Below are 27,321 nucleotides of genomic sequence, written 5' to 3'. Positions count from 1 at the left end.
CTTTTGAAAATGTCCTCAGCTTTTGTAACTTTTCAATGTGGCCATAGGAAACAGGGGGAAAAGAGACAAAGGTTTGGACACTGTTCATTCTGTTGCATTGATTGGTAAAATGAAAAACAAGGGGGGAAATGAGAAAACCAGCCACCCCCCCCCAAAAAAACCCTTCACATTTCAAACATGAACATTCTAGATACTTTTTTTGTAACAAACTAAAAGAATTGTTTCATTTCAAAATCTGAGGAATGAAAGATACTTCAAAATGTTCTGCAATTTCCCCTTTCCCCCATCAACTCTAGTGTTGTGTGAACTGTTTTATACAACCATTATAAGTGCAATAGTAGAGGCTGTCAGGAGGAGGTTGAGTGGACACAATCATGTCTGCCACATGTGGCTTGCCATATCCTGCTACTCCTTTAGCTCAAGAGGCAGGGGTTTAAGCTTTGAAACTGAAGGGTCCCAGTGACGGCCATGGTATCTGTTTATGTATTTGCAGTAACTGTGCAAGAATCATGTTGAGAGATCTCAGGGGCAGTTAGAACCCATCCTGTGTGAACTATACATTTACCTGCCAAACACCCATTGCTGAGATGAAGCTGCAGTCAGGTGCAGGCTTCCTGAAGTCAGATCAGTTCTGAACCCAAATGAAGATGGTGGCCTACCTTGAAGATTTCAAAGCCAATAGGGAAGTTGTCCCCTTTCCCATCTTTCTTGTAAATGCGCTGATCCTCTTGCTGTAGTGAAATCAGCACTTTGTCCTCAGCCTTCTTGACATCGAAGACATACTAGCAAGGGGGAGACACAGAACAGAGAACCAGCTGTTAAGGACATCATCTCTGGGATACTGTACACAAGAGCATACTGCAAAGGTACCCAGAAATGGGTTTGTCCCTGGAATGATGGTTCTGCATCCAGGATCAATTCCCGACAAGTTGTATCTGGAAATTAGTTACAATTGTAGGGATTTTGAAACTAATAGTATCAGAGATATTAAAGGCAGTGATTCATTCAGTGCATGCTAAAAGAGAATGTCTCCAAGTAGCTATTGAAGTGGCATGACAGCAGATGTGCTCCGAAAACAATAGTAAAAAAAAAAAAATCATAAAAAATATAAAGGGGTAAGGAGATAAAGTTAAACAACAAACTCCGGACTGTGCATTTGCTTTTTTTCTACATGGATCTCCAAGTAGGGCCTGTTTACTCCAGATATTTTCCTTATCAGTGACATGAAAATGACAAATGGGTTGTATCTGATGTATAACGAAAGCATGAAAAGGGTTCTTTGTTCCACACCCCCAGATCCCCAGTTACGTCAGAAATGTCCGTTTTGGTCTGTCCTGGTTTTGCTGGAAATATTTGGAAGACTCAGAGAAATTGATTGAGAGGGTGGTTTGCATTTTTAACTAAGAGATATTTTATCCCAACTGTGTTTAAAGGATTTTAGTTGAATAGGTTTCAACAAGACCAAACAAAAATCAAAATATTTGTACAGCCTATATAAATAGCACTTCCTCTTCTCAATGAATCACGCTTCACTTGTTTTTTAATTATGGTATCACTATCCTACTAGTTCACCAGTGATTCAGAGTCTTTCAGAGAAAAGAGGGTACAAGACCAGAATTTCTAATCTATAAAAGAAGACCCAAAGAGTGTTTTTTACACCACAAAGAAGCAAACGGGGCCAAACACCAAATTATTTCCCCCTTCACAGACACCTTTACATGCCCTGTTCGTTCCTCATTCTTGCCACTAAGGAGCAAATCTAAGTTGTAGGAAATTGTCAAGGGAAAGAAATGGTGTTATTTATGTCAAGATTAGGAAGATTGGATCCCCTCCCAGATTATGAAGCAAATGAAAAACAGTATCAAATTGCAATGTGGCCCAACTGTGCAGCACACTGATCTTGCTTCATGATTTAAAGAGAATGCTGGAACACTGTGACCAGTATTGTGGGTAATGTAATCTGTAATATGTTTAGTTTTCTCCCATTCGATGCTGCTGAAAAGTTTTCCTCACTAGTTCTCCTCAAGGATGGACACTGGGATTGTCTGTACTGTTATCATCTAATCTACCTTCTGGTGATTTCAGATTCCTCTGAGTCACGCTGCCCTGTAGAACGAGGCATCTTCCCTTCTTTCTCCTCTTTACCCTCATGCTTTAGGGCAGTATCATTTTAACTTTGAGGAAATGTCAATCTCTTGCAGAGGAGGCAAAAGGAAAGCTGTCCTCCCAGGCTCTCGGCCTATTATTCTTTCTGATTTAACTGTTTTTAGTCAGGACTGAGGGGGCTCAAGAATCTCTACCTGAGGAGCAATAAATAGTGAGAACCACTGTTCTGGCTCCAATTTTGTTCTCCTAGTAGCCAATAAAGTAACAATAAGAGAAATTAGCCCTGGGCATGTGCTGATAGTAGACTATCAAAATGCTTAAATTCTATTATTTTGCAAGGGAAGTGGATATCTCATAATCCCTCTGTGAAAATATTTGCTTCAGAGGAGGCCGTCAAGGGAATTAGACTGTTCCCTCAGGTGGGTGAGGGACAGAAATGGTCTCTAGACTGTTGTAATATATGGCATAGGAACCAGGTAATTTAATTTGTCCTTAAGTAAAGGTAAAGATTTCACAGGAATGCTATTACCAATCTTTGAGTGTATCAGTCTAGAGACAGGATTTAATAAAAGGAATTCTTTTCACTGCATCTGATCTATAACTTTCTTCTTACATCAGGAACTCTTCTTTTACTCTTCTTTCTTCTTTGAACACTTAAAAAGTAGACCTACACAAACACTAAGAAAATGTCCAAGATCAGAAAGAGGAACTGCCTCCCGTGTGAACTGTATAAATTCACACAAGCGCTGATCCTTTTCAAGGGAGACTGTTTGTGGAAGAGATAGAAGAGAAGCCATTCTTCCCTGCTAGGCACCTAAGGGCAAGGACAAGTGGGGAGTTACAGATGATTCCTAGTCTGAGCAATGAAGATTGCAGCTGTCTGATGCCCTGCTAAGAAAATAGAAGGAATGCTGACAGAAACCACCCATCTAAATGTAGACAAGGAGGCACAAAAACAGACTCTGTAATTGAAAGTATGGGGAGCGCTGCAAAAAACAACAATAGAGAGGTCAATTTTCAAAGTAATACATGGAGCACTGAGTGCCCAGCTCCCACTGACAATAATGGAAGTTTTGCATTTGACTCCTCGTGCACTGTGCTGGCAATGTAGGACACGGGGGAGAGCGAGGAACCAGCTAACTTTGATAGCTTGAGAGCAATCAGCTAGAACAAGAAAAAGAGAGCCTTGTGAGTAGCGATGGGAGAGACAACTCTGGGGAAATTTCCAACTCATTTGCATATTATGGGGTTTTATATATCCTTAAGGAACCTAATCAGTGCAAAGGGATACCCCTAATCACACTCAGCCAAAGTATTTACAGGGTTAATACTATTAATAAAATGGATTGGTGCCAACATAAAATTTGACCAATGTTTCTTTAGGTGTTGGGAGAATGGATATGGATTCAGGGCAATAGGCCACTCACCTCCCTTCATCATCGTCCAGGAGGGACACTTCCTCCTGCCTTGACCGTGTGGACCAGGCTCAATATAGCTAAAAATGAGCTGAAACATATATGAGTCTTTATACTGTGACAATGTCTAACAATGTTTAAACCTGGCTGAGATGTTTGTCTAAAAGTTCTGCTCTAGGAATTATTTTGGGGGAAGTTCATGACCTGCATTCTATGGAAGGACAGAGTAGGTGATCACAGTCCCTTCTGGTCTTGGAATCTATGAAACAACATGCTCCCAGGTGGTCTTTACATGGAAATGCACAGGCTTCCTGTTCAAGAGTGACCACTGACACCCAAGTATTGTCTTCTCGATTCAGTGTAACTGAACTCCAACCTGGGGATTCTGTAAGAAGGTGGCTCTGTAATCGAAACATCCTCCGGAGCGGTTTTTCAGTGGTTCCGAATGCTTGGTCCACGCCCCGTGCACCATTTTTTTCTCCCAGGTTTTGTGGATGCTGAAGTACGACGTGTTCACAATACGACAGACGTCAACATCGGTGAAGTTCTGACACCAGTCATCAAATGTCATCCTGAGCCAGGGACACAAGCAAGGCATGATTTGTAAAAAAAAGCCTCAAGCGCTGCATAAAAAGGATCATCATGCCCATCTGTGGCAAGACCCCGTATGGCGCCTTCTAAAACTCAAGTTGAGGCATCACTCATCTTTAACCGTAACTCATCTGATCCTAAGAACACGGTTATAACCACAGGGCTAGAATTGGCACTGTATGTCTGGCATAGGGCGAATGCCATCCCTGTATTGCTATAAAGGTTCTATCTACAACATAGACGCAACCATTTCGGGTGACCTTGTTATAGGCTGTTGGTCTCCATACATGGTTACAATGTGGGTCCCTTCTGGAGTGTACTCAGGATTTAAATACAGTTTAACACTGTCCCTAAACTGTGCTATGGCGTGTGACACAGTTAAAACCCATTTAAGTCTCATCTATAAGAGTGTTTTAACCAGGAAACATTGCTGTAGTTGGGTCACCTGACATAGTTGCAGATGGTCCGGAAGATTAATATCCAGTAGGGTCAGTCTAGTAATCATGGACTGGGGTCTCTCCTGACATAGAAGAGACCTAGAACCAAACTCTGCATTTAACCCCTTGTTCCCAGTTCTGACAAAGCTAAGAGTATGCAGTGACACACTGAGCCTTGAGACAGGAGAATGTCTTTCGATAGTGACCCCTCCCAGCTGACTCATCAGGGTTCCAGAAATTCTCTCTGGAATACAGCGCCCCAAGCCTGGGAAACAATGACTAGGATCAAAATTAGTTAATTACGTCCTTATTTACAGGTACCTCACTACTACAGTGATGGGTGAATTGAAAATCCATTAGGTAAATACCGTACCAGGCAGATACAGTTTTAGAGAGTGCCTGACATTTGATAGTGTGCCATGCACAAATCAACTTAGGAAGAAGGGAATTTTCCTAAATACTGAAGGATCATGGCTTTGAGGTGCTTGAAATGGAAGTACTCATTCAGGCCTAGGTATTTTGTTCCATTGTTTCTTTCACACATTTTCCATCCCCAGTCCCTGAGAATCTGAAGAAACACCAGTAGCTAATATCTAATGTCAGTAGCTGCAGAACAATCACAGATTCTCGTGCATTCAGAGAAATTATTCTTGAGGGAGGTACAACGTCGGGACTAATAATAACTGTTGAACATAGCCAGCTCCAGTAGAGGTTCCCCAAGCAACAGAGACATTTTTACTCACCAGAACTCGCCATCGTTTTGAACAGTGAGTCCCAAGCTCTTACGCTCTGAGTCGCTCACCTTCTTCCATTCTTCAGACCTGGAAGTAAAAAGTGGTTTAATACATGAAATTAAACCTTCTCACTTGGAAACTAAGAAGTCCATTTATTGTCCCCTCACATTAAAATACTTTCTGAGCACTGACGAGGTGGATCATATATAGGGAAGTTTTGTTGTCTCACACAGAGGTATTTTTTAAGTCAGCACCGATACATGGTTAAAGACAAAACGCTAAACACAGTTAAAGCAGCACTTGATTTACTTCGCTTGACAGCTTCTCCCTCAGTATAGCTGAGCCATTGGCTTGGAAGCTCAGATTTGGATGAAATTTCCACATGAGAATGATTTTATTTCTCAAAACGTACATGAGTTGCTCTGGAAACACAGCCTGAATTTCCTCCTGAGCTGTTTATCATGCTCTTCACTTGGACGGGAAGGCATTATCTAAGGGGTGGCTACATGAACATTTAGTTTGTGGCAAGCTGGGGTGTGATCAACCCCACATTAGCCGGCCGCCATCTAACTGTTTGTGTACACTCTGCTGATGTACATTAACAGTCTGCTAGTGCGCTTTGATTTAGTCCTCTTTCGAAGAGGGCTAGATGAAAGTGCTCTAACAAACTGTTAACACCCAGTCCTCTTCAAACCAGGCCTAGATCAAAGCAGATTGTCAAACTGTTAATGTGCATCAGCAGGGTGCACGAACAGCTAGACCGCGCAGGCTGGCGTGGGGTAGATTCACGTCCCATTTTGCCGCAGTCTAATTGTTCATGTGGACAAACCTTAAGGGCAAGTCTGCACTACAAATTGACATCAGCACAGGGGCACCAATGCAGTGGTGCTGCTGTAGCACATCTGGTGAAGACACTCTAAGCCAACAGTACAGAGCTCTCCTGTCGGCTTAACTCCACCTCTGCGAGAGGTAACAGCGGGAGACGCTCTCCCTCTGACATAGCGCTGTCTACATAGGGCGTTAAGGTCAGTATAACTACGTCGCTCAGGGGTGTGGATTTTTCAATGGGCCAGCTCCACAGATCTTGTTCATGCCAAACTCTACCAAAGTTAATGGGAGTTTTGCCAGAGAAAGGGCTGAGAGCGCATTTCAGAATCTGGCCCTCTGTCTCTAGTATAAATCAAGACAACTTGTTTCTCTTTGTATCTGGCCAGCTCAGCACTTTGTTTAAACTGGGATAAAGCACCGACTGAAAGTAACAGCCTCTTTGTCAGATAAAAGAGGAAAGACAGGGAAGTTGGTACACTGTCATTAAGGAGCATCATATTATTAAGTGTTAAAAGCATTGATTAAATGCCCTAGAAATGGCCAACTGAAATGTAATGTATTATTTATTTCTGGTAATGTTTAAGGCCTCGGGCCATGGAACAAACCCAGCAGAACCAGTCACTCTGCTCCTCCTTAACTCGCTGGAAGGGTCTCTGCAGAACCCATGACCCATGTGATGATCCATTACAAAGTCATTTCAGAAATAATACAATTTGCACTTTGATGGCACATTTCATCAGCGCCTCAAGATAGCTTAAGAAGGAGCATTTTTCAGATGGGAAAGTGAGCCACAGAAAGGCTCAGTGGCTTGCCAGGATCATCCAGGGGGTCTGTGATGCAGTTGAGAATGGACCTCCTGTCCTTGACTCATCAACCTTAGGCTTTAACCACAGAATGCTGCAAGAGGCATGCTGCAGTCCAGAATGTAAAGTAAGCCACATCTCCCTCATTGCAGCAGGATGTGGTATCCCATTTGTTCGTAGGCTGCTACGCTTGGGAAGAGATGTCAGAACACTTCCACCATCAATGAGGCTCTTGCCTGGTGGAATGACATTGCATTTCATAGAGACACAAGTTGGGTGAGGTTGTATCTTTTATTGGACCAGCTTCTGTTGTTGGAAGGGACAAGCTTCCAAGCTCCACAGAGCTCTTCGTCGGGTCTGGGGAAGGACGCTCGAAAACGACTTACCTTGTCTCTTGTATCCTGGGACAAACACTGCAAACAACATTGTGTTTCTTAGCATTTAATCACACATCTAACTTCCAGCAGCCACAAATGACAGCTGAATTATTGTGACACAGAAGCCCGCAGCACGTACCGGTCACTCCATGCACCGTTCCACTCCTTCTTTCCCCACGGATTCCTCATTCTGATCATGAAGAGCTTTTCTGACTTAAAAGAGAACAGGAGCCTCTCTCCGAGGCGCACCTTCTGAATTGCCGTCACCGAGTAGGCATGGCCTATGATCAGACCCATCTTTGTCTCCACCTCGGTGTCATTGGGGGATGAAGTCTGCAGCACACAAAAAAAATCCCACAAGGAACTAATATGAACTTCAAAATCAATAAGGGCACCTAGCGCATACACAGTCAAGAGGTTTATTTTTTTACATACAACTATGGGTTCCCTTGTAGAAATATAATAACAGAGGAATTGCCATAATGGATCAAAGCCAACATCCCTCTAGCTCAGTATCAGGCAGCCAAAGGATCCAGGGGACTAGAATCCTGATCTGGGGAGGTTGGGGCAACTGATGTTCTCACATCACTACCAGGAGGCCATACAAAGTGAAATCCAGAGAGTACTGTGGAGATTAGGCACTGCAGCATGTACTGCCCAAAGAATCCAGAGAGACAGCACCCTGTGGCCTTCTGATTGGCCCTATGCTCACTATTTAACCCTGGAGGGTGGCCCAGGAAGCTGTCTGGGCAACCAGGTAGGTTTCTGGCTTGCCGTGATGCCAGACCTCAGCTTACTTATTGATCTCCAGTCTCTGACCCAGCCGGACCCTGACTCTTGCCTAGTAACTACCTCTACTCTGACCCTGGACTGACTCTGACCCTGGCTCTCACCCATTGATCCCAGTTCTAGTGATTATGCTGGTCCCTGTGTGCTGACTACTGCAAGGTGACAGTCTGTGTCTCTCTTGTGTATGCTGATGCTATCAGATTAGTTTCCTCTGGGGACCTTAAATCAGATTTGAACTCAGGTCTCCAGATGTGACAGGTTGGTAGTGTGTTACCCTGGTGAACTGCCTGGCCTGATCAACTACTGATCTAAGAATGTTTGACAAATGTTTCTCCTGCACTTGGATTTCTATCTGTTTTATGCAGATGGGGCTAATTCAAAGCTCATTGAAGCCCATGGAAAAGAGACTCCTGTTTAATAAATGGGTTTTGGATCAGGCCCTTATATTGTTTTTCTTTCACGTTGGGCCCGGTCCTGCAGGCCTTACATACTCTACACAACCAACACTCCCATAGCAGCGGCAGGAATGAGTTGTTAGGGATTGGCTCATTGCATTTCTCAGTTCTCTGCATGGAACAGAATGACCAAAATCAAATCTCAGCGACGATACAAGCCTTTGTTCTGGTGGAGAAGTGGGATGGACTACAGCGCTGATAGTGATGTGTGACCATGCCAGACATTCTTACCCATTTCAAATCAGCTGGAAGATCTGAGCAGCTTGGTATATAAATTAGTAAAAAAAAAGAAGCAACAGAGCAACTTCTCACCACCTCTAACTATCAGATCAGGTCTGACTGATGAGCTTGAAATTGCAGGACTAATGCCAAGACCACAGTGTATTTCAGCGACAACAGTTCACAAAGAATCAGTTCATATGTTATATTGAGAGCCACTGACGTTTCCCAGGGCTTTCTCTCCCCTGCCTCCAATCTAACACTTTCTTTCATTTGTACTCTTCACAAATAAGAGCACAAGTTTCCATGACAGCAAAGGAGTCTATAACCATTCCTGCTTGTTAAATTGTAGAACCAGGAGAATCTCCATTAGCGACTGCACTCTTCTTTTCAGCAGGATGGCACCTGCCTTTTTCACTTTCTATTTAAGTTTTTTTCCCCTTTTAAATAAGAAATTTAAACTGCCTTCTGTTTGAACTGCCAAATGTACAAGCCCTGGGATGTTCTATAAACAAAGGAGCATGTTGGGTCATTTCTAAATTGGGATGTAAGCCACTTAAGTATTAAATATTCTGCAGTTCGCAAGCACTGTGGTGTGTATAACACACTTAACAGAGCCAAGAAGTAAAATGCTACACCATGATAAATCAATAAATATAGTGCCTGCATAACAATGTTGAGAAGCATTTGTATTTTATTTGATTAATTCAAAGGGCAGAAATATAATTCCAGGGGAGAATGGAAAGCACTAGCAAGTGCTTAATTTTATTCCAACCAGCTAAACTTTTACCTTTTTCCCAAGCTCTTGTTATTAAATAAACAACCTCAGCATTTTTTAGTGATAATTTCAATCACCTCTCTGGTATTTCTCTCCACTACCATCACATTACCAAGCAGGATGCCAGCCCCAGGCTTTGGGGGAAGTTAGTGATAGAGCTTGTCAGAATTTTTTTTTAATTTTGAGTTTCTGTCAAAAAAGCAACTCCCCAAATATTTGGATTCTGAAGTGCAGCTGCAGTGCCTCATGGGAGTTGTAGTTTGGGAGCCGCATGCTCCCATGCTCCATTCTGTAGGCTGGTAGTCCAATCAGGGAGCCATCTCCCAGGCACCATGCTCTCCCCTCTTGGTGAAGGGAGGCAGTGCATTGAAGCAGTGGATGCCCAGTCGTAGTTAGAGCGATGATTCTTTGGGGGATCGCCACATTTAGTTGACTTGCTTTGCAATCATGGGAGAATCTTTCGGTTACCACCAACTTTCTGCTGCAGAAATGGAGCAGAGCTGATTGTTCTGGGATCGGCACTCAAGTGCCAATGTTTATACATTCATATTTTCATGGAACAATTTCCAAACGAAGCAGGTAGTTGGGATCTCATATTGCAGACTATAAGTCTAACCAGTTAATCACCACAGGACTTCTATGGGGGAGGTAAGTGGTATAATTTCCATTTTACAAAGAGGGAAATGAAGTTGAGAGGTTAAGTGACTTGACTAAGCCCATAGTGGTTAGCCTTGACATTTATAGGTCTCCAGAATTGAAAGGAGAGGGCAATGCAGCTAGGAGCTTCATAGAACCTTAATGCTGCCCAGTTTGATCTTATGGAATTATCCCCTCTCCCTTTTATCCCCAGGGCTCCTGTCCAGAAAATAACTAAACACAGTTTCTAAATAATTAAAAAAATAAATTCACAGAAAATCCTAAAATGCATGGGGACCAGTTTGTTTTCCCTTCACTTGTGATGTCATCTTCATTTAAGGTGGGATCTTCAATGGCTTTCAGCATTGGCCTAACCCTGCTTCCATTGAAGTCAGTGGGAGCTTTAGCATGGGTTCTGGGGGATCAGAGATAGGCCAGTGACCAGCGCTTTTCACAACCCTGCTGGTAGCTCCTTGGGGCAGGGAGCATGTCTCTTTGCTGTCTTGTAAAGCATCTAGCCCATTTTGGGTGCTTTGTAAATATGCATAGGACAGTCTTAGCCAGCAAGTATTCACAGTATTTTTATTTGACCGGAAGCTTTAGTGAAAAACAAGAAGCCCATGTTCCTGCTCTGAATGGCTGGATTAGCTCACCACTTCACTCAGCTCCGGTACTACATTGACACAAAGATGGCCCCGTCACCATCGGCAGGAAGAAGAATTGGTAGCTCAGTGCTTGGAAAAATGATTTTGTAAACAGGTTTCAGCAAGAAGTTAAATGTCTTAAGGGGACATGGTACCACCTGCCTCGGTTGGAAGTCAGGATATTCTAAATGTGTTCATCTCTGCTCAAGTTACACATTGGGTACCTCTCTTCATTCAGAAAGGAGAGAACTTCACATCCATGTTAAGGTCAATGGCGGGGCACGTGACTGTGGTTTCCTGAATTATAGCTGGTGGCTTAGGGAATTGTTCTTGGCTGACAGCATTGCCAAGTCATTAGCTTTCTACAAACAGCCTTCTCAAAATCCAAATTAAGGATATACTGAATATATTTATGCTAAAATCGTTTTTCCAGGCAAGAAAACTCATCAGAATAAATCATTGTATATCAAAGTCTGAACACATACCGCGATGGAACAGCTGATTAACCCGCCTCTTTTATGTACTTTCAGCAAGTCTTCAAACAACTTCATTTGCTCAGAAATATTCTCACAATATTTGCCCTTTACCAGGTCAATGGATTCTGCCACTGCTCCAGTGAAATCGACAATTGCATCTGCAGCAGTGCCTCCATCCAGGGCTTCATAAGACTCAGCCAGCCTAGAGGTAAGATGGAACAAATTGACTCACCTTATGGCTGTTAAAACCAAGACAAATGGGATTATTTCTGTGTAATATTTGAGACCACCCAGAAAAAGGATCACAAGTGTGTCTGAACAGCAGGGAACTGGGAAGAAAGCTTTGTTATACTGCTATGCAATAGACTTGAGAGCGTCCCTAAGATTCCTGCTCTCTGAATTGCTAGAATTAGAGGTAATGAAGAGGAAACATGCTTTTTGTAAGAAGCATGGGAAGGTGATCACTGCCTTAGGAGCACCTCCTGGCTACAGCTGGTCAGAATTTTTTTGTCACAATGGTTTTCTGTGTGAAAATGCCGTTTTGATTTTTTCCCCAAATTGTATCAATTTCAACCAAAAAATGTGGATTTTTTTTAATGTTGCCACGTCCAATTTTCATATTTTCAGAATAAAAAGTTTTGCTTCTTCGTTTCAAAGCAACTTTTCATTTCAAAATGTAAAAAAAAAAAATGCAAAAAGATCAATCAAAAGGAAACACTTTGAATTTATTAAAATGAAATGTTTTGACTGACCTGAAATTATCTTTTTTTCCAGAATTTTGTTTTGCAAAAAAAAAAAAAAAAGTTGGGATGATTTTTTAAAAAGTTTGAAATGTTTCACAATAATGAGAAGTCTGATTTTGACCAGCTCTGCTCCTGGTAGTGGATTAACGAAGGGTCCTGGAGGCAGTCTCAAAGCTACATATTCTCCAAGAGCAGCACCAATTGGGAAGTAACATGGGGAAATATGATAGGGGTGAGAGAGGAAATCAGTAGCATCTGAAATGATAGGGTGAATTTTTATGTGAAGCTGAAATCACTTAAAGGACATTGAGCTAATTCATACTTTGCATAAGCTTTCTCCAGTAGTGCGCTCCAGAATTCATTCTCCACGTTGGAATGGCAGTAGATCAGCTCCCCATTAATTGTTGGCAATCTATCATCTATGACAACATCAGTCCACTGTCCAAAATACCAGAACTGGAAGTGAAAAATCCCAGCATATTTCTGGGGTCTCTTTGAATCCCATTCTTGTTCCTTAAAGCTTGGAATCACCTGAGAAATGAAGAGAAGCACAGTTCACCAAACACGAGTGAGACCTAATCAGGGGGTGGCTTGAGCTGGTTCCTTGGCAGACACCACAAAGAACACTGCTCTGGCAGCCCAGTCAGCCTCTGAAGATCTTAAGCTGAAATCAGTAGAATTGCACCATCCTACATGAGTAGTGAAATTGGTCCCAAAGTACCTAAAGTCCCATTTTGTGCAATCCATGCGGAGAATGAAAACCTACCCTGGGGGAGGCTACATGGCACTGGGGTGATATTTGCAGTGACTGATAGAAGCATCACAGTGCAGGTGCCCCCTGGTTCTGCTACATCCTCTGCCTGATACCAGTGAGAATATGGGGGAATCCGCTCAGTAGAGAGTTGCTTTCTTGTCCTCCAGGCAAGACACATAATAACAAGCCATGGGAGCAGCAACTGGTGAGAGGGACGGCATATAAAAATGAGCAGCTAATGAAAATTTGGACCTCAAATGCCTGCTACTCCCCAGCTGTATATTCTTCCTGAAGGGAAGGGAGAGGAGGTGTGGATCACTGGTTATGCTAAATTATCACTGACAGGAAGGAAAACGAGCAGGTTTTGCACTGACAGTTGTCCCACCCCACTGCAGGACACCTCGGCTCTCCTTTGGGGACAGGCTTTATGTCAAGCACCAAGCATATTGGGTCGCATACCTTTTGCCAGAGATTCTCCCGAAGAGCCAAGCAGGAGCAAGCCGCCACAAACCAGCAGTTCCCCAGCTTCCCTTGGTGCAAGTCATGGGCGCTGATTCCATTCACAAACAGGTGTGGGTCTTCACAGAGCTCCTTACAGAACAAAAGAGAAGTGACTGGTACGCCTGGGGTCAAAAGTATTTAAGAGCCCAGTGGGGAGTTAGAAATGGAACTGACAGGACTAAGGGCTGGTCTACACAGGGACATTCAGGAAAGTTAAGGTGAATCAGTGAAAGGAGTGATGTTAATGCACATTAGACCCCCATGTGGACGATCTGATTTAGGAGTAAAATGGCTTAGTTTGCTGTAGCATGGAGGATTAAGCGACCGTACACTAAGGCCATTTTAGTCCTGAATGAGAGCATCCACGTGAGGGTTCGATGTGCTTTACATTACGTGCATTAACTTCACACCTTTCATTGATTCACCTTTACATGGGCGACTCTGGGAAGTTAAGGTGGCTTTAATTTGCCTCCCCCAAAGGTTTTCCAAAGTTATTTAGACACCTAACTGCCAATAAAATTAATGGGCACCTAAAAGCCTTTGAGGATTTAGCCCTATGGCTCTGAGCGTGCAGCTGCAAGTATTCAACAAGCACAGAGGGCTGAAAGAACACAGCTTTTTGAGAGTGCTGGCTTTGTTAGCATTACCGTCCACTCATCTCGCACTCCTCAGGAAAGTAGCGCTTCTGAAATCATACCGTATGGACATGCGGTGCTCAGTAATTGGGGTCTATGCAACTCCAGTCCCACATTCCCAGAGATAATACAGCTAGCAGCACCTTGGAAGTTTGGTGTGCTTGTAACCTGAAATTCACACTTCAGTACCAGCTGAACTGCATTCTAGAGACAGCAAGTGAAGTGGGGGGCAGAGAGGGATGGCAGTAAGAGTTGAAATGGTGGCACGACAGGGGCAGAGGTGGTAGCAGGGACGAGTGTGGGAGATGGAGCGTGTAGCGATGGAGGGATGGATTCTTTTTAAAAAAGGATATTGGGCTTGGGTTGTATTTTTTTATCCCAATACTATTTTATTCATTTAACAGCATTTCTTGGGAGAACTGTTGAGCATTGGGAGACACAGGCAATTGATCGTTATTCAGTGCTTTATTATTCTTCTGTCAGTAATTCTTACAAGCAGACTTCATGTATTAAAAATTTTACAAGAAACTTTGAATAATGTAAGTTACAAGAGAAAGTACATGGAAAATCTGGTATTGCTGGTGTCAGCTATGCACACCAGATTACTTACCTGCACAATTGACAGATTCATTATGTTTAGCCGGAACATACAGGAGCTTTAGCACAGGAATTGAGGGCAGGAACTTCAGCTTCTTGCTACGATTCAGACCACCTAAAGAGCTGGCCTTTTCTTTGCAATGGTGGTAAACATTCCAAACCCAATGAGGATAAATCTCTAGATTATCTTTTGCTGGACTTCTAAGTAACACGGTCAGTAATATTTTCTAGTTTGTTTTTCCTGTTGAAATGTTGTCATTGGCATAATTAACATGGGGTGGATTTGTTCTCAGGAACAAAATCATCCAAATATTTTTGTTGTTGTCTCTTTAGGAAGCCAAAAAAATATATCGTTGAAAGAAATTAAGCACACCCATATTTGACATGTCCAAACAGGAAATTAATCTTATTTGTTCTCCTTGCCAAAAATAGCCATATTAAACTATTGAGGGGATTGTTACATAGACGTTTGTCAAGTGTCTCATATAGGCTTATGTAGAGACCCAAAGAGGTGGTGTCAAAATGCCAAGCATGTGGATATGATTAGAGGGAACTGACCACTCTGACCCGAAGTAAACACTGGGCTGAAGAGCTGATCAGCACTGCTTCCTTGTTTTTTTAAGAGCCTGCTTGACACATTTTTACCTCCTAAAATATTTAGCATGTTTAGAATAGTTGAAGCTAAACAATAAGCAAAAGCAAATGATGTGATGTATATTTTATTTATTATTAATCACAGACATTGGAATAGCACCCACGACCATAGTATCTTGGTTTAGATTAGGCAAACAAATAACTCCTATAAAAAGAACAGGAGTACTTGTGGCACCTTAGAGACTAACAAATTTATTAGAGCATAAGCATAAATTTGTTAGTCTCTAAGGTGCCACAAGTACTCCTGTTCTTTTTGAGGATACAGACTAACACGGCTGCTACCCTGAAACCTGAAATAACTCCTATGTTTCAGAGGGGTAGCTGTGTTAGTCTGTATCAGCAAAAAGAACGAGGAGTACTTGTGGCACCTTAGAGGCTAACACATTTATTTGAGCATAAGCTTTCGTGGGCTAAAACTCACTTCATCAGATGCATGCAGTGGAAATTACAGTAGGAAGATATATATACACAGAGGACATGAAAAATGGGTGTTTTCAGTTAATCAGTGTAATCAGTTAAGGTGGGCTATTATCAGCAGGAGAAAAAAACTTTTGTAGTGATATACTGTTTCCTTTTTTACATTGTTTTTGCAGTGTATCAGGAGGAATTGATAGTGTAGGAAACCATTGCTCCATCTAATCCAGATCTCCTTTAAGAGAGTCAGATATCTATACTGCAACTATCATGATCATCAGGCTTTTGATAATGCCGTTTCTAGGGTTCCCAGGGTCCTCTTCTGGTCCCATACCTGTTATTTAGGTGCAAATCCACTGAAATCAGTGGAAATACACTGGTATAAAACTGGTGCAGGTGAGATCAGACTCTGGGCCAAAATATTGGCAGGAAACCCTCTTCTATATATGATGCTCTGTTTGTCCCTTTATTGTTCTTCTCAGTCAATTTGTAACCTCATTGCTGTAAATAATACAGGAAGAAAATATTTGGGTATTTTGCTTATATGTTTAGAGAATTCTGCCTTAGAAAACTCAGTTCTCCCAGTTGTTCTTCAGTTACACATGTCTGCATTATGTGTAGAATTATAATTGCCAACTGTATAGAGTCTGCATGGAGTCTGAAAAGGAGGCAAGAGGTTATAGCTGCTTGAGAGTCCACTGAAAATGATGATGTCCTTATTTTCATACAAGACTTTTATTCAGGTAATTGGATTCTGCTTGTGCCATTTCCTATTCTTATAACTCTGAGTGATATATCTGTAATTTAATGTCACTGATACTGTGAGAAAGAAAGTGGCTCACTGAACCCCTTTGTCCTACTTTAATTGGTATGGCCCTTTCTGAAAGCTGGCGAGCTGTGAAACAGTGAAGATAATAAATGAACTGGCTAGTAAGCAAGTTCACAGAATACTGAGCAGGTCAACATGGTAGAGCTCATTACTGTACCTGACACACAACACAAACTACAATTTTAGCTGGTATATATAGGTTTTCTTCTGCTTGGGATCCACAAACTGTAGGCTGGGACTTCACAAGCTGCTGGGAAAGGGTTTGAGTAGTAGGGGAGTTGGATTTTGTATGTGGATTGGTTTTTTTTCCCTGAGGAAAACATTTCTTGAGAAATCCCAGATTTTTCAAAACCCAAGATATAACTGGTAAAAGGTCAACGATTTAGTAGTTTGACTCTGGGTCATCAAATGGTTTGTACATCTCTCAGTAATGGAATTCTTCAAAGACGATGAAGGACTGATATTACTTGTGGCGAGAATCACAATAGAGAATTAGACACCATTGGGAGACTAATTCCAGTCTAGAAGGTTGTCTGCAAAATGTGTAATTAATTGCGAATGGGCAGGTAGAGGAGACAATCTGTTATCCTCTGGCAGTGGTTCAGGTGGTTCACACTACTAGAAGTAACGGACTTTAGAGGAGCTTAGCTTAAGTAAATGGCTCCTTTTATCTGTAAAAATGTGTCTCGGTCTAAACCAGGGGTCGGTAACCTCTAGCATGCGGCTCGCCAGGGTAAGCACACTGGCAGGCGGGCCAGCTTGTTTACCTGCCGCGTCCGTAGGTTCGGCCGATCGCGGATCCCACTGGCCGCGGTTCGCATCCCAGGCTAATGGGGGCAGCGGGAAGCCACAGCCAGCACATCCCTCGGCCCGTGCCACTTCCCGCAGCCCCCATTGGCCTGGAGTGGTGAACCGCGGCCAGTGGGAGCCGCGATCGGCTGAACCTGCAGACACAGCAGGTAAACAAACCGGCCTGGCCTGGCCCGGCCCGCCAGGGCGCTTACCCTGGCGAGCTGCGTGCCAGAGGTTGCTGACCCCTGGTCTAAACATTACCAGCAGCCATAAAGTAACATTATGACCTTGGCTTTAGTTGGGGACAAAAAGCTTAGTTAGACTTGGAAGGATTAGATTTTTATCAGTGGATGTTGGTAAATATCAATTTCGACATACATGCGCTAACTGACAGAAAAATTTTTCCATCGATGAAAAGCAAAGTTTACAGATAGACAAAGTAAGAAAAACACTGCTTGAAAACTTATTAGCGTTTGATTTCAGGATATTTAGTGTGTCTATTCTGACATGTAATAGTGACAATTTATGTTTTAAGGTTATAAAGTGTTAACTTTTTGAATCTCATCATCTCCTATCATTAAAAAATTATTGTCTGACGCCCCCCATTCTGACACCCCCATATCCCACATCTGCAAACATTTAAATAGATAATTGATAAAAAGGCTTACGAAGAGATGTTGATATTATCCATCAAAATGATCAAAAATTGAATTCTGCCAAGCCTAAGATTAATGAATTCACTACAACGTTCACAGCAGTGCCATTGAAACTACACTGAAAAGCATTCTGAGAGGCTACAGAGACCTGGGGCTGGGCAGGACCTGATCTGTGAGGAAGTGCTTCAGAGCTGGCAATCTTGGGGTTGAAGAGAGGTGATAGAGTGGGTGGAAATGGATAAGGGGGAGTCATTCAGGGAGAGGAAAAAAGAAAAAGCAAGTGCAGTGACTGAAGCTGGGATTTTCAGAAGAAGCCAGGTGCTTCTTCTGGGGGCTGCGGGAAGCAGCACGGGCCGAGGGATGTGCTGGCTGCGGCTTCCCGCTGCCCCCATTAGCCTGGGATGGCGAACCGCGGCCAGTGGGATCCGCGATCGGCCGAACCTACGGACGCGGCCAGGTGAATTCCAGTAGGGTTTGGGCGTGTAACTCCCTAAGCATCCTTTGGAAATCCCAGCCTTAAAGGTCTAAAACCTTTGTCTGCTCATAAGACAGCTGGGATCTGTGGCCTACCCTGGGTCCATGAGTTCTGCAGGGTGTGTGCAGTACCTGCCCCAGGCAGTTCATTTTACATCAGGCAGGAGGAGTCAGAGACAATGCTCAGCACAGATCTGCATCATGCTCTCCTCCAAGCCCCTCTTCACACTGGGCCTACTTCAATGGGCACTGAGGTGTGGTGGCAGCTGTGGTAATTCCTCCTTCCTGCTATTGAGTGCAGATGGGAAAGTTCACCCTCGGCTATAGCTTACCCACTGGTTAAGAAGCAACAACATCAAAAAGGAGGCGGGGGGGAGAACACAGTTGCTGGGCTGTTTGTGTGGTTTGAGAGGTAGGGGAGACGGTTTGTCCCATAATAGCTCCCAGCTGTGCTGGCACATTGACAAGTCCTCCTCCATTTTGGGCTGGGTGTCAAGGCAATGACATTTAATATAAAAAAAATCAGTTTAACTGTGCCAGGCGCTCAAACCTTCACAAAAAGCCTTTTAAAATGTTATGTCTGAGATGGCTCTTTGTACAGTATGCAGCCTGGCTGACATGCCTATGGAATGAATAAAGAGAAGTCTTAATAATCACATGCAATAGGTCTTGCTATTAGCTTGTAATTGCCTTGAGAATGTAAAATGACTAGTGAGTTACAGGAAAGGTTAGTGCGCTCTGATGGACCTTCATTTGGGATTTAGGACCCAGTCATAATCTCATTTACCCTGGTGTAAATCAGGAAGTAACTACTGAAATCAGTGGTGTTTCCCCAATGTAAGATCCGGATCTAGTTCTCATTCTGCTGTTTATACACTGGCCAATTTCTATCCTCCCTTCACCCTGGCCCCCTTGATCCCATCCATAACTAGAGCAGGGCATGGCCCACTACTTTTAAAAACAGAAACCCAACTATAAGTACGCAAGCTAATCCAAGGAGAAGAAGAGCATGCCAGTTTTTGCGTTGTTGATCATACGTCCGGCACTGCACTTTAGGAGCCTGCATTATTTGGAGATTAAGCAACACTTTTTTTGCCTCATATAAATCACTCTGCAAAGCTAAATGCGTCACGAACATTTTTATATAAATCTTTTTTTGTTTTTATTTTTGGGGCTAACAGTGACTAAAGCTGCATAAGGCCCACCAGCCTGAGCATCACACAGGCTCCACAACACATATTTTGGCAGGGTTTCTAAATCAGTGTTCAGGGGGAAAAAAGATGCTGTGAAATGTGGTGTGGTTTTTTGTCTGGCACTATTTTCCTCCTGATCCTTAGAGCTCTGGTGCAGTTCTTATTGAGGGCACTGACATTTGCTGGAAAGATTACAGCTGATTTTCTGAAAGGCTGACCTCCCATTGAACCTCGCCAATAAGCAATGAGGTAGTTATGGTTCTGAGAACCTTCTGGCATGTAGACCTGGAAAAAGACCAATGAGATTCTCTAGCCTCCAGCCCCCTTCTAGAAGGATACTGCATTCTAGACCCCTGGCCCCAAGCACTGTGCTACTTATATTATTTTAGGCCACAGTGATTTGGATCACTACTGTGAAATATTGTGATAGCTCAAGTATTCATTAGATAAAGGCTGCCCTTATGAGGAGTAAAGTACTGACTTGCTGTGGCCTTTAGTTCTTTCTGTCTTCTTCCTTCAGAGGAAGAAAGTTTTCTAGTATATGTATTACAATTTTTCTTGCGTTTCTAGTAGACTGACACGTAAAGATGATACTCTTAGTGTGCTAGCTATTCCTCCATTAGAACCTTGTTAACTAACTTTCAGACCACCACATATCCAAAGCAGTGACCTGCCAGGTATCCATCCCAATATCCTTCAATCAAGAAAGGAGATATAACCATAACCTAGTGAACTGCAATCCATCCAAAGTAGGGCTGGTCAAAAAATTTCCACAGAACAGTTTTTTGATGGAAAATTGGGTTTTAGACAAAATGATATTTTTCACAAAAAGTGGTTGTTTTGTACCCAAAAATTTAGACTTTTTGTTGAAAAACTGAACATCTGAAAACTTCTAGCCAAAACCAAAAAAAGAGTTTGATGTGGAAATAGTGTCTCATGGGAGTTGTAGTTCTGGTGCCTCATGCCCCCATTCTCCTCTATCGGCCAGGTTCCCCAGCTAGACTACATCTCCCAAATGCACCATGGCCAGGGCCTCTCATGATAAACCACTGCGGCTCAGCAAGAGTGGGAGACCTTTGTACATCATGGGAGATGTAGCCAGCCTAGGGAAGAGAATAGGGGCATGAGGAATCCAAACTACAACTCCCTTGAGTCACCATGACACAATTTTCAAATCAAAATGTTCTGTTTGAAACTGGAAGTTTTGGGCCCACAATTCTTGGGTTTTAGAAGACTAGTTCAACTTTTAATTTTGGGACAAAAAGTCAACATTTTCCCACATAAAAACAGACCATTTTCTGACTGGCTCTCATCCAACATCTTCTCTTCTAAAATGCTGTTTCTATGGGGTTTCGGAAGGGTACGGCTCTGCCAAAAAGCAAGTATCATCTTGGACACTACACACTTCGGGGGCTGGATGGATGGTGGAGCCCTTATTCAGCCTGGTGAGCACTTATCATGCAAGCAGTGAAATCAATGGGACTCTGTGAATAACTTCTCACCAACAGGAATAAAGAGGTTCACCATCTGACCCCGGGTAGTTAATGAACTGAATACATTATGGCATATATTATTTCAGTGCACTGATTAAATAGCAGAATCTTTGAAGATGAAAATAGCATGCAGAAAATTTGGATGCCCCATCCTCTCTTCTGGAGCACTCAAATCTTAAAATTTCGAGAACAACCCAAAAATGTGTCTGGAATGCATGCAAATGCAGAGAGAGAGAGAAATTCTGTGCATCTTCTAATGAGTCTCAGGTCTTCAGATCTGAGTAACTTTAAGTTGGATCCTCAAGTGGTGTAAATTTGCAACACTCCCAATTAAATCAATGGATATAATGAGATTTATATCAGCTGAGGACCTGACTCCTACATAAAAGGACTGAAAGCTACATAACAGGTCAGACTTTCCTAGATCAGACACTGGCTCTAAATCCATTCCTAGTTAGCCAAAACAGAAGGCCATCAACCTAGCAGTTCTGGATTTCCGAAAACGTACTTTGCAACCAAATTCTTGGACTGGTTTCATAAAATGGGAGAAAAACAAACAAACAAACAAATAAAAAAAAGTAGAAGTCGTCTTGCACAATTCTTCATAACAGTGAGATATCCAGCACCATCCTAGTATGGAATAAATAATTCCCAGGTTTAGCTGTCTGAACTCTTGTCTCATTGGCTGAGGAATTAGCTGTTCTACCCTTATGTCAATAAGCACCATATTGGCCTATGGGCTAGGTTTCTCCAGGTTTTGTCCAGTCTGACATTTTGAAAGGTCTCAGGAGGTCGGCATCGGGACACAGCCTAGTGGCTGTGTTCATGGCCAGCATGGGAATCAGCTGTTTACAAGAGGAAAGTTAGGTGGATTTTAGTGAACTCTGATTTTTGCTAGTGTAGTTGTACCCGGGATGGCCAGTGCCTGGCAGGAATAGTGTCAAGTCTTCTCAGAGACATTCTCAGGGTGGAAAGTGATGGTTTGTGTTGGCTGAAAGCTCATGTTGCCCCCGCCCATGCCACTCCCCGTGAAGGTGAGTGATGCTATGGGCACAAGAGAGGCTCACCGTGCCTGATGTTACATATGATTGCAAATCCTGCCAGATTTGATGAGATTACAAGATGCGTCCTTTTTCTCCTTTCCCCTTCCTTCTGACACAAATTAATGATAACACATGGCACACATAGTGCAATTAAAAAGCACAGAGCAAAAATTGCTTCCCCACCTCTGTAAAGGAGCCCTCTTCCACAAGAAAGTTCTGCTTTCCCCATCCTGCTTCCAGCGGGATTTTGTTTCAGTCTAGACAGTAATATTTATTACGTGCAGTATTTATCCCTCATGCTTTCCTTGAGGACATAAAATCCTTCATGCTCTTCTCCAGAGATTGGTTTTCCCTACCCACTTCAAATTATATCAGACACCTTTACCAGACACCTGCGGCTGTCCCCCCTAACTTCGCTTGCATAACTAAAGCCGTCCTTTTTTTTTTTTTTTTTTTTTTGAGCCACAGAGCATAAGTAGTCAGTTTAGGTTTCTGCTGAATTCTAAACGAATCCATGCTGTTTCATTGCTCTAGACAGTATTCCTGCTTCACATCACAAGGATTAAAAGGTTACAAGTCCTCCCCTGACATCCCCACCAAGAAACCCTCAAACACAAAAGCTTGTTAAGTGTAGTTCAGTGTTGTAGAATACCTTTAACATTACATTTTGAAACCAAGTCAGGTAAACTGTTTAACATATGCAAAGGTAGCTGAGGCTGGATGGGTCAAGTTAAATCTCCGTTTATATTATTTACAAAATACTAAAAAGACATAAGGTTGGTACCAGATAATAAAGGTTGGCCCTTTTGGGGCTTGATCCAAAATCAGTTGAAGTCAATAGAGTCTTTCCATTAAGTCTCCCATTGATTTCAATGGGCTGTGAATCAGACCCTTAAATTTTGGTCTGGACATTCATCCTGGGAAAGGTTATAATGTAGAAACAAGGGTAATAGTTTCTGCTATTAATCATTGATACACCAGATACATGATAGGGAATTGTAATCAGTGCTGCTGGACCATCAGAACCCACAACTGTAGCTCAAGGCTACAGCCATCCTGGGAATCCATTGTCCGGTCCTCATTTATCTAGAGTAGGTCTTTGTGTTGTGATTGACTCATGTCATTCATTGCCCCAGCATGGGCTTAAGTTGCCGCCATGAGAATGAAGAACTACAGCATTACCTAGTCCCTTCTGACTGCAAATAAATATTAAAGCAGCACAGTATTACGGTATGAGGGTAAACACTTTGAACCGCGTAAGCGTTGTTTCTGAGGCTACTGTAGCTGTTTTACAACTAGGGAGCATAACTGATAGAAAAATGTTGCTAAGGAACAATTAGAAATATTGCAGTGGAGAACAGACAGAATCAAATCAGTGTGACACGTGTATGTCAGACAATCTGTGCAACCGACTAGACCAGTTTAAGGAATCCCACTGCTTGCTTTCCTAAGGGTCTGAATACTCAGCTATAAACATCAGTAACAACATGCATCTTCTTTAACTCTGGTTCTGGTACCAGAAGCTTATGACTCAGTTGATCAAATATCACTGTGGCTAATCTGTTATAAACAGAGAGAAACTACCGACGAGGTCTCTGTGCTTCATTCACTCTTTGGAAATCAACAGCAGCTTGTATTTCTATGACAATCTTTAAAACTGTGTTCATTTAACCACAAAGAAATTATCAGCACCTGGGAAGAGTTTCTTAGGCTCTAAGTGATGAATTGGAGCAAGCTTCTCTGACTGCAACAGACAGTAGATTTCAAAGCCAGAATAAAAGGTAAATTGTGATTTCCTCATCAGCCAGCCAATCAGCATGCAGTTTTCTCTCACCTTGAGAACCACTCTGATTTTGCCTAAAGTATTGTCTCAAGGTTTAATGACGTGGTATGCAAAACCCAAGGCTGATCAGCAAACCATTAACCTTCCTGGTCATTGCCAGAGTTGCTATTCACATGCGCTCTCCCTCCTTTTACCTTCCTTTCCCCATCCTCATCTCTCACACGGTCTCACATGTTTCACTCTTGCCATCCCTGCCAATCACTGTTGTCATTTTACCGAGTTCCTGAAAGCGCAAGGGAAAGAAAGAAAAGGACACAAAGACCTGATCCTGAGAGGTGCTGAATACCCATTTCTCCCACCGGTAGTAGTAGGAGTTGTGGGTAAGCAACTTCTTTTCAGAATCAGGCCCCAGCTGTGCAATGACCTTTCCACAGCAACTCAGGGCCAGTATCAAGAGAAACGCGACTTGACATCCCGAGGTGCTCATTCTTCAGACTTATTATTTCACTCCTGGAGGTTTCTTTTTACTTTGATGCCAACTGCAAGTGACTGAAACCCCATGACTACTGTCATGCCCCAGGAACGTTTTCCATTTAGATCTGGAAGTAGAGAGTAAAGTGGATACAATCAGACGTAAATATTGACTGAAACCTTTGCTTTATTGGGAATAATAAGCCCATGAACAGCCTTGTCGGAATGTTTACTTGATCATGATTTTATCTCGGTTGAAGTTTAGTCAGTTTTATCTGTATGGTTGAATTGTGAGGTTCCTAGAAGAGCTTTCATTGCAGAGATATGCCATAAAAATAAGTTGTTTATTATGTATATGATGCTGTACATTCACATGGTGCAGCTATTGGATCTATTTAGTCTAATATTTTCCCAGTGTGATGTAAATAAGAGACCTCTGAGTTTAGGGCTTATAATTCCTTTGGGAAAAACTCCACCAGTATGTCTACTCTACAGCACCGAGATTAGGAAAGAACAGCACCACTCAGCCGTCAGAAAACAGATAAGGACTATAATAAATGATAGGCACAAAATTATTTTATCAAGAAACTTCAAGTTAAAAATGTTCAGAAGTTTAAATAAACTCGATACAGTGATCAGTATGCATATTAGACTCACACTGTGGGTAATGATTCATCAGGAATAACTTGAACTCTGATTAGATGCAATGTTTCAACCCCTTTGTTCATGTAAGTTACGTCTCCAACTAAGGGTCATCCAGCACATATAGGTGATACAGACGAGTGTCAAGTTGTCCACTTGGAGAACCAGTAGTTTAGTAGGAAGTGACCAGGATGACAGCAATGACCGGTATGTGTTTCGGTAATATCAGTACTATGCTTAGTAAGAAGAAATTAGCCTTCTGGCTGCTGGTAAAGGCAGTGTGTTATTTCAAATTTAGTGGATTTACAGCTAGAGAAATTTTGAAAATCTACAATACAGGGACAGCTCCTGCCGACATTACATGAATATGCCTATTGATGTCAGTGGGATTACTCACAGGATTCGGCACATAATTTCCCGGAAGAGAACATAATTCCCCGGAGTCACAATTTTGGAATGGAACCTTCTCTATGTTTCTGATTCTAGGTCAGATCCTCCAAAAACAGTTGTGAACAAATTTCTGTGTTCAGTTCCGATATGGCTAAAATATCACAAAATTTCTCTCCAAGATGGTGGAGTTTTAGTGAGAATTTTTAACCTTGCAAAATTCCCACCAGTGAAGATAACAGAAATCTGCAAAGATATCCTGTGATCTCCCCCATTTGGAGCTGAAATCTTACTAGAGGAGCTCATAAATTTTTGACATCACAAACTCAGCCCAGACCTGGAGTCCAATACTGCCTCCTCATCCCGTCTCTAATTGCTATGGAAACAGTTCAGGGTCATGATAAAATTTCCTTCTTGTCATATGCAATTTCTTAATAACATGCAGAAAGAACCAACCATTCCAGTCAACTGAAGTCTTAAAACATTATCAACCCACAAAGGACCCTGAAATCATTGTTGATAGTACATGGGACCAACAATTGGATCACTCTTCTCCATCACATAGGTCACTTCTTAGAAAAATTAGTCATTTTTAGCCTGACCCTCACACAATTCAATCACTTTCTGAAGCAGATCTTAGCCAGTTTATTCATTTGGAGCCCCACTGCCAAAGGAATGTCAGTAGAAAACCTGAGAAAACAGCAACACAAATGTCTTTACTCTCACGAAGCAGAAAATGTCTGTTTTTATTAATGTTGTGGTTTGCTAAATGTTCTGTTCTCTTGTACAATATAAGTACATCCAGTGCCATTATTTTCAAATAAAGGACACATTTTGCAACCCAAAGTCTGCAAAAGTAATTTAGTGTGCAATCCACACATCTGCCAGGCAGACTACCCCATGAGTGTACATTGTCTCTAAACTATAGAGTGAAAACTAAGAGCTAGATAGTCAACTGTAGACCAGTGTAGCTCCATTAGAACCAATGCAGTTATGCTGATATACACCAGCTGAGGATCTAACCCCAAACACCAGTATTTATTCTTCTAAGAGGTGATGGGCAAACTTGTGTTTAATTTCTAATCTGCTTGGACAGCGTAGGTTCAAAATGCGCTTAAAGTCAGAAGAGAAAGCCCCATGAAATGGAGGGTGAAAAATGTCATGTGTTGGGTGACAATGTGGATTTTACATTTTTTCCCTCTTACTGAATGTCAGGCAACAGCGGTTTGACACATCAAATCATGTGACCATATCCTTCTAGAGATCTATCATGTAGAAACAAGATTGAGACAACCACCATGTTTTTGGTTTTTGGGAGGAAAGATGGTAGGAGAGAGAGAAGCTTGTGATTTACATACAAAGGAGGATGGGCCAGGGAATCAGGGATGGAGTGGTGAGTATAGCTTACGACAGAGACCAGAGGTCAGAGAGCTCAAGATTTGGGCATTCTTTATCTGGGATGAGGGAGGCATTGCGAGATTGTGGTAAATGCACAGAATGTACGAAAGAGGCTATCTGCAACCCTGGGCTGTGCACAAGAAGTACAGCAAAATGGACATACCTCACAAGCACTCAGAAAGAGATGTATTTATCCCTGCACCTATCTGAGCACCCTACCCTACCCTACACTCCACCCAGGGAGGAGGGTCATCAGTTGAGATGCCAAGAGGTGCATGCACCAGTGGTAAAGTCGCAGCAGTCAGAGGAGGCGCAATCCCCAGACAATTATCGCTGTGTCTAATGCGTAGCCAAAGCATCACCAACCGCGCCCTTATTCCCTGCACACAGTCACAGGAATGAAGGTTTAAATAAAGTCTCAGACAGCAGCATTATTATTAATTATTTGTACTACAGTAGTGTGTACAGGCCCCAACTGAGATCGGGGTGCTAGGCACTGTACATACACACTTAAGAGATGGTCTCTGCACTGAAGAACTTACAGTCTAAATAGGAACACCAAATAAATTTGCCT

The 27,321-nt window shown here is 42.5% G+C and overlaps 1 protein-coding gene across 4 annotated transcripts in view; it reads right to left on the bottom strand.

The window, feature by feature from the left end:
• CAPN6 (calpain 6) overlaps window positions 1-27,321 on the bottom strand; it is a 77,203-nt gene that overhangs the window by 17,388 nt on the left and 32,494 nt on the right. For all 4 annotated transcript variants that reach the window (XM_008170039.4, XM_065556611.1, XM_042851053.2 and 1 more), the window contains exons 3-9: window positions 13,245-13,376; window positions 12,354-12,562; window positions 11,298-11,490; window positions 7,431-7,624; window positions 5,293-5,370; window positions 3,898-4,093; window positions 660-782 (exon numbers count right to left, since the gene is read on the bottom strand). In XM_008170039.4, coding sequence (XP_008168261.2) covers window positions 660-782; window positions 3,898-4,093; window positions 5,293-5,370; window positions 7,431-7,624; window positions 11,298-11,490; window positions 12,354-12,562; window positions 13,245-13,376 — 1,125 coding nt within the window. The remainder of the gene's footprint in view (window positions 1-659; window positions 783-3,897; window positions 4,094-5,292; window positions 5,371-7,430; window positions 7,625-11,297; window positions 11,491-12,353; window positions 12,563-13,244; window positions 13,377-27,321) is intronic.

The sequence above is a fragment of the Chrysemys picta genome, chromosome 9, assembly GCF_011386835.1.
Source record: "Chrysemys picta bellii isolate R12L10 chromosome 9, ASM1138683v2, whole genome shotgun sequence".
Classification (NCBI taxonomy): domain Eukaryota; kingdom Metazoa; phylum Chordata; order Testudines; family Emydidae; genus Chrysemys; species Chrysemys picta.
This window is presented reverse-complemented; position numbering and strand designations above follow the sequence as displayed.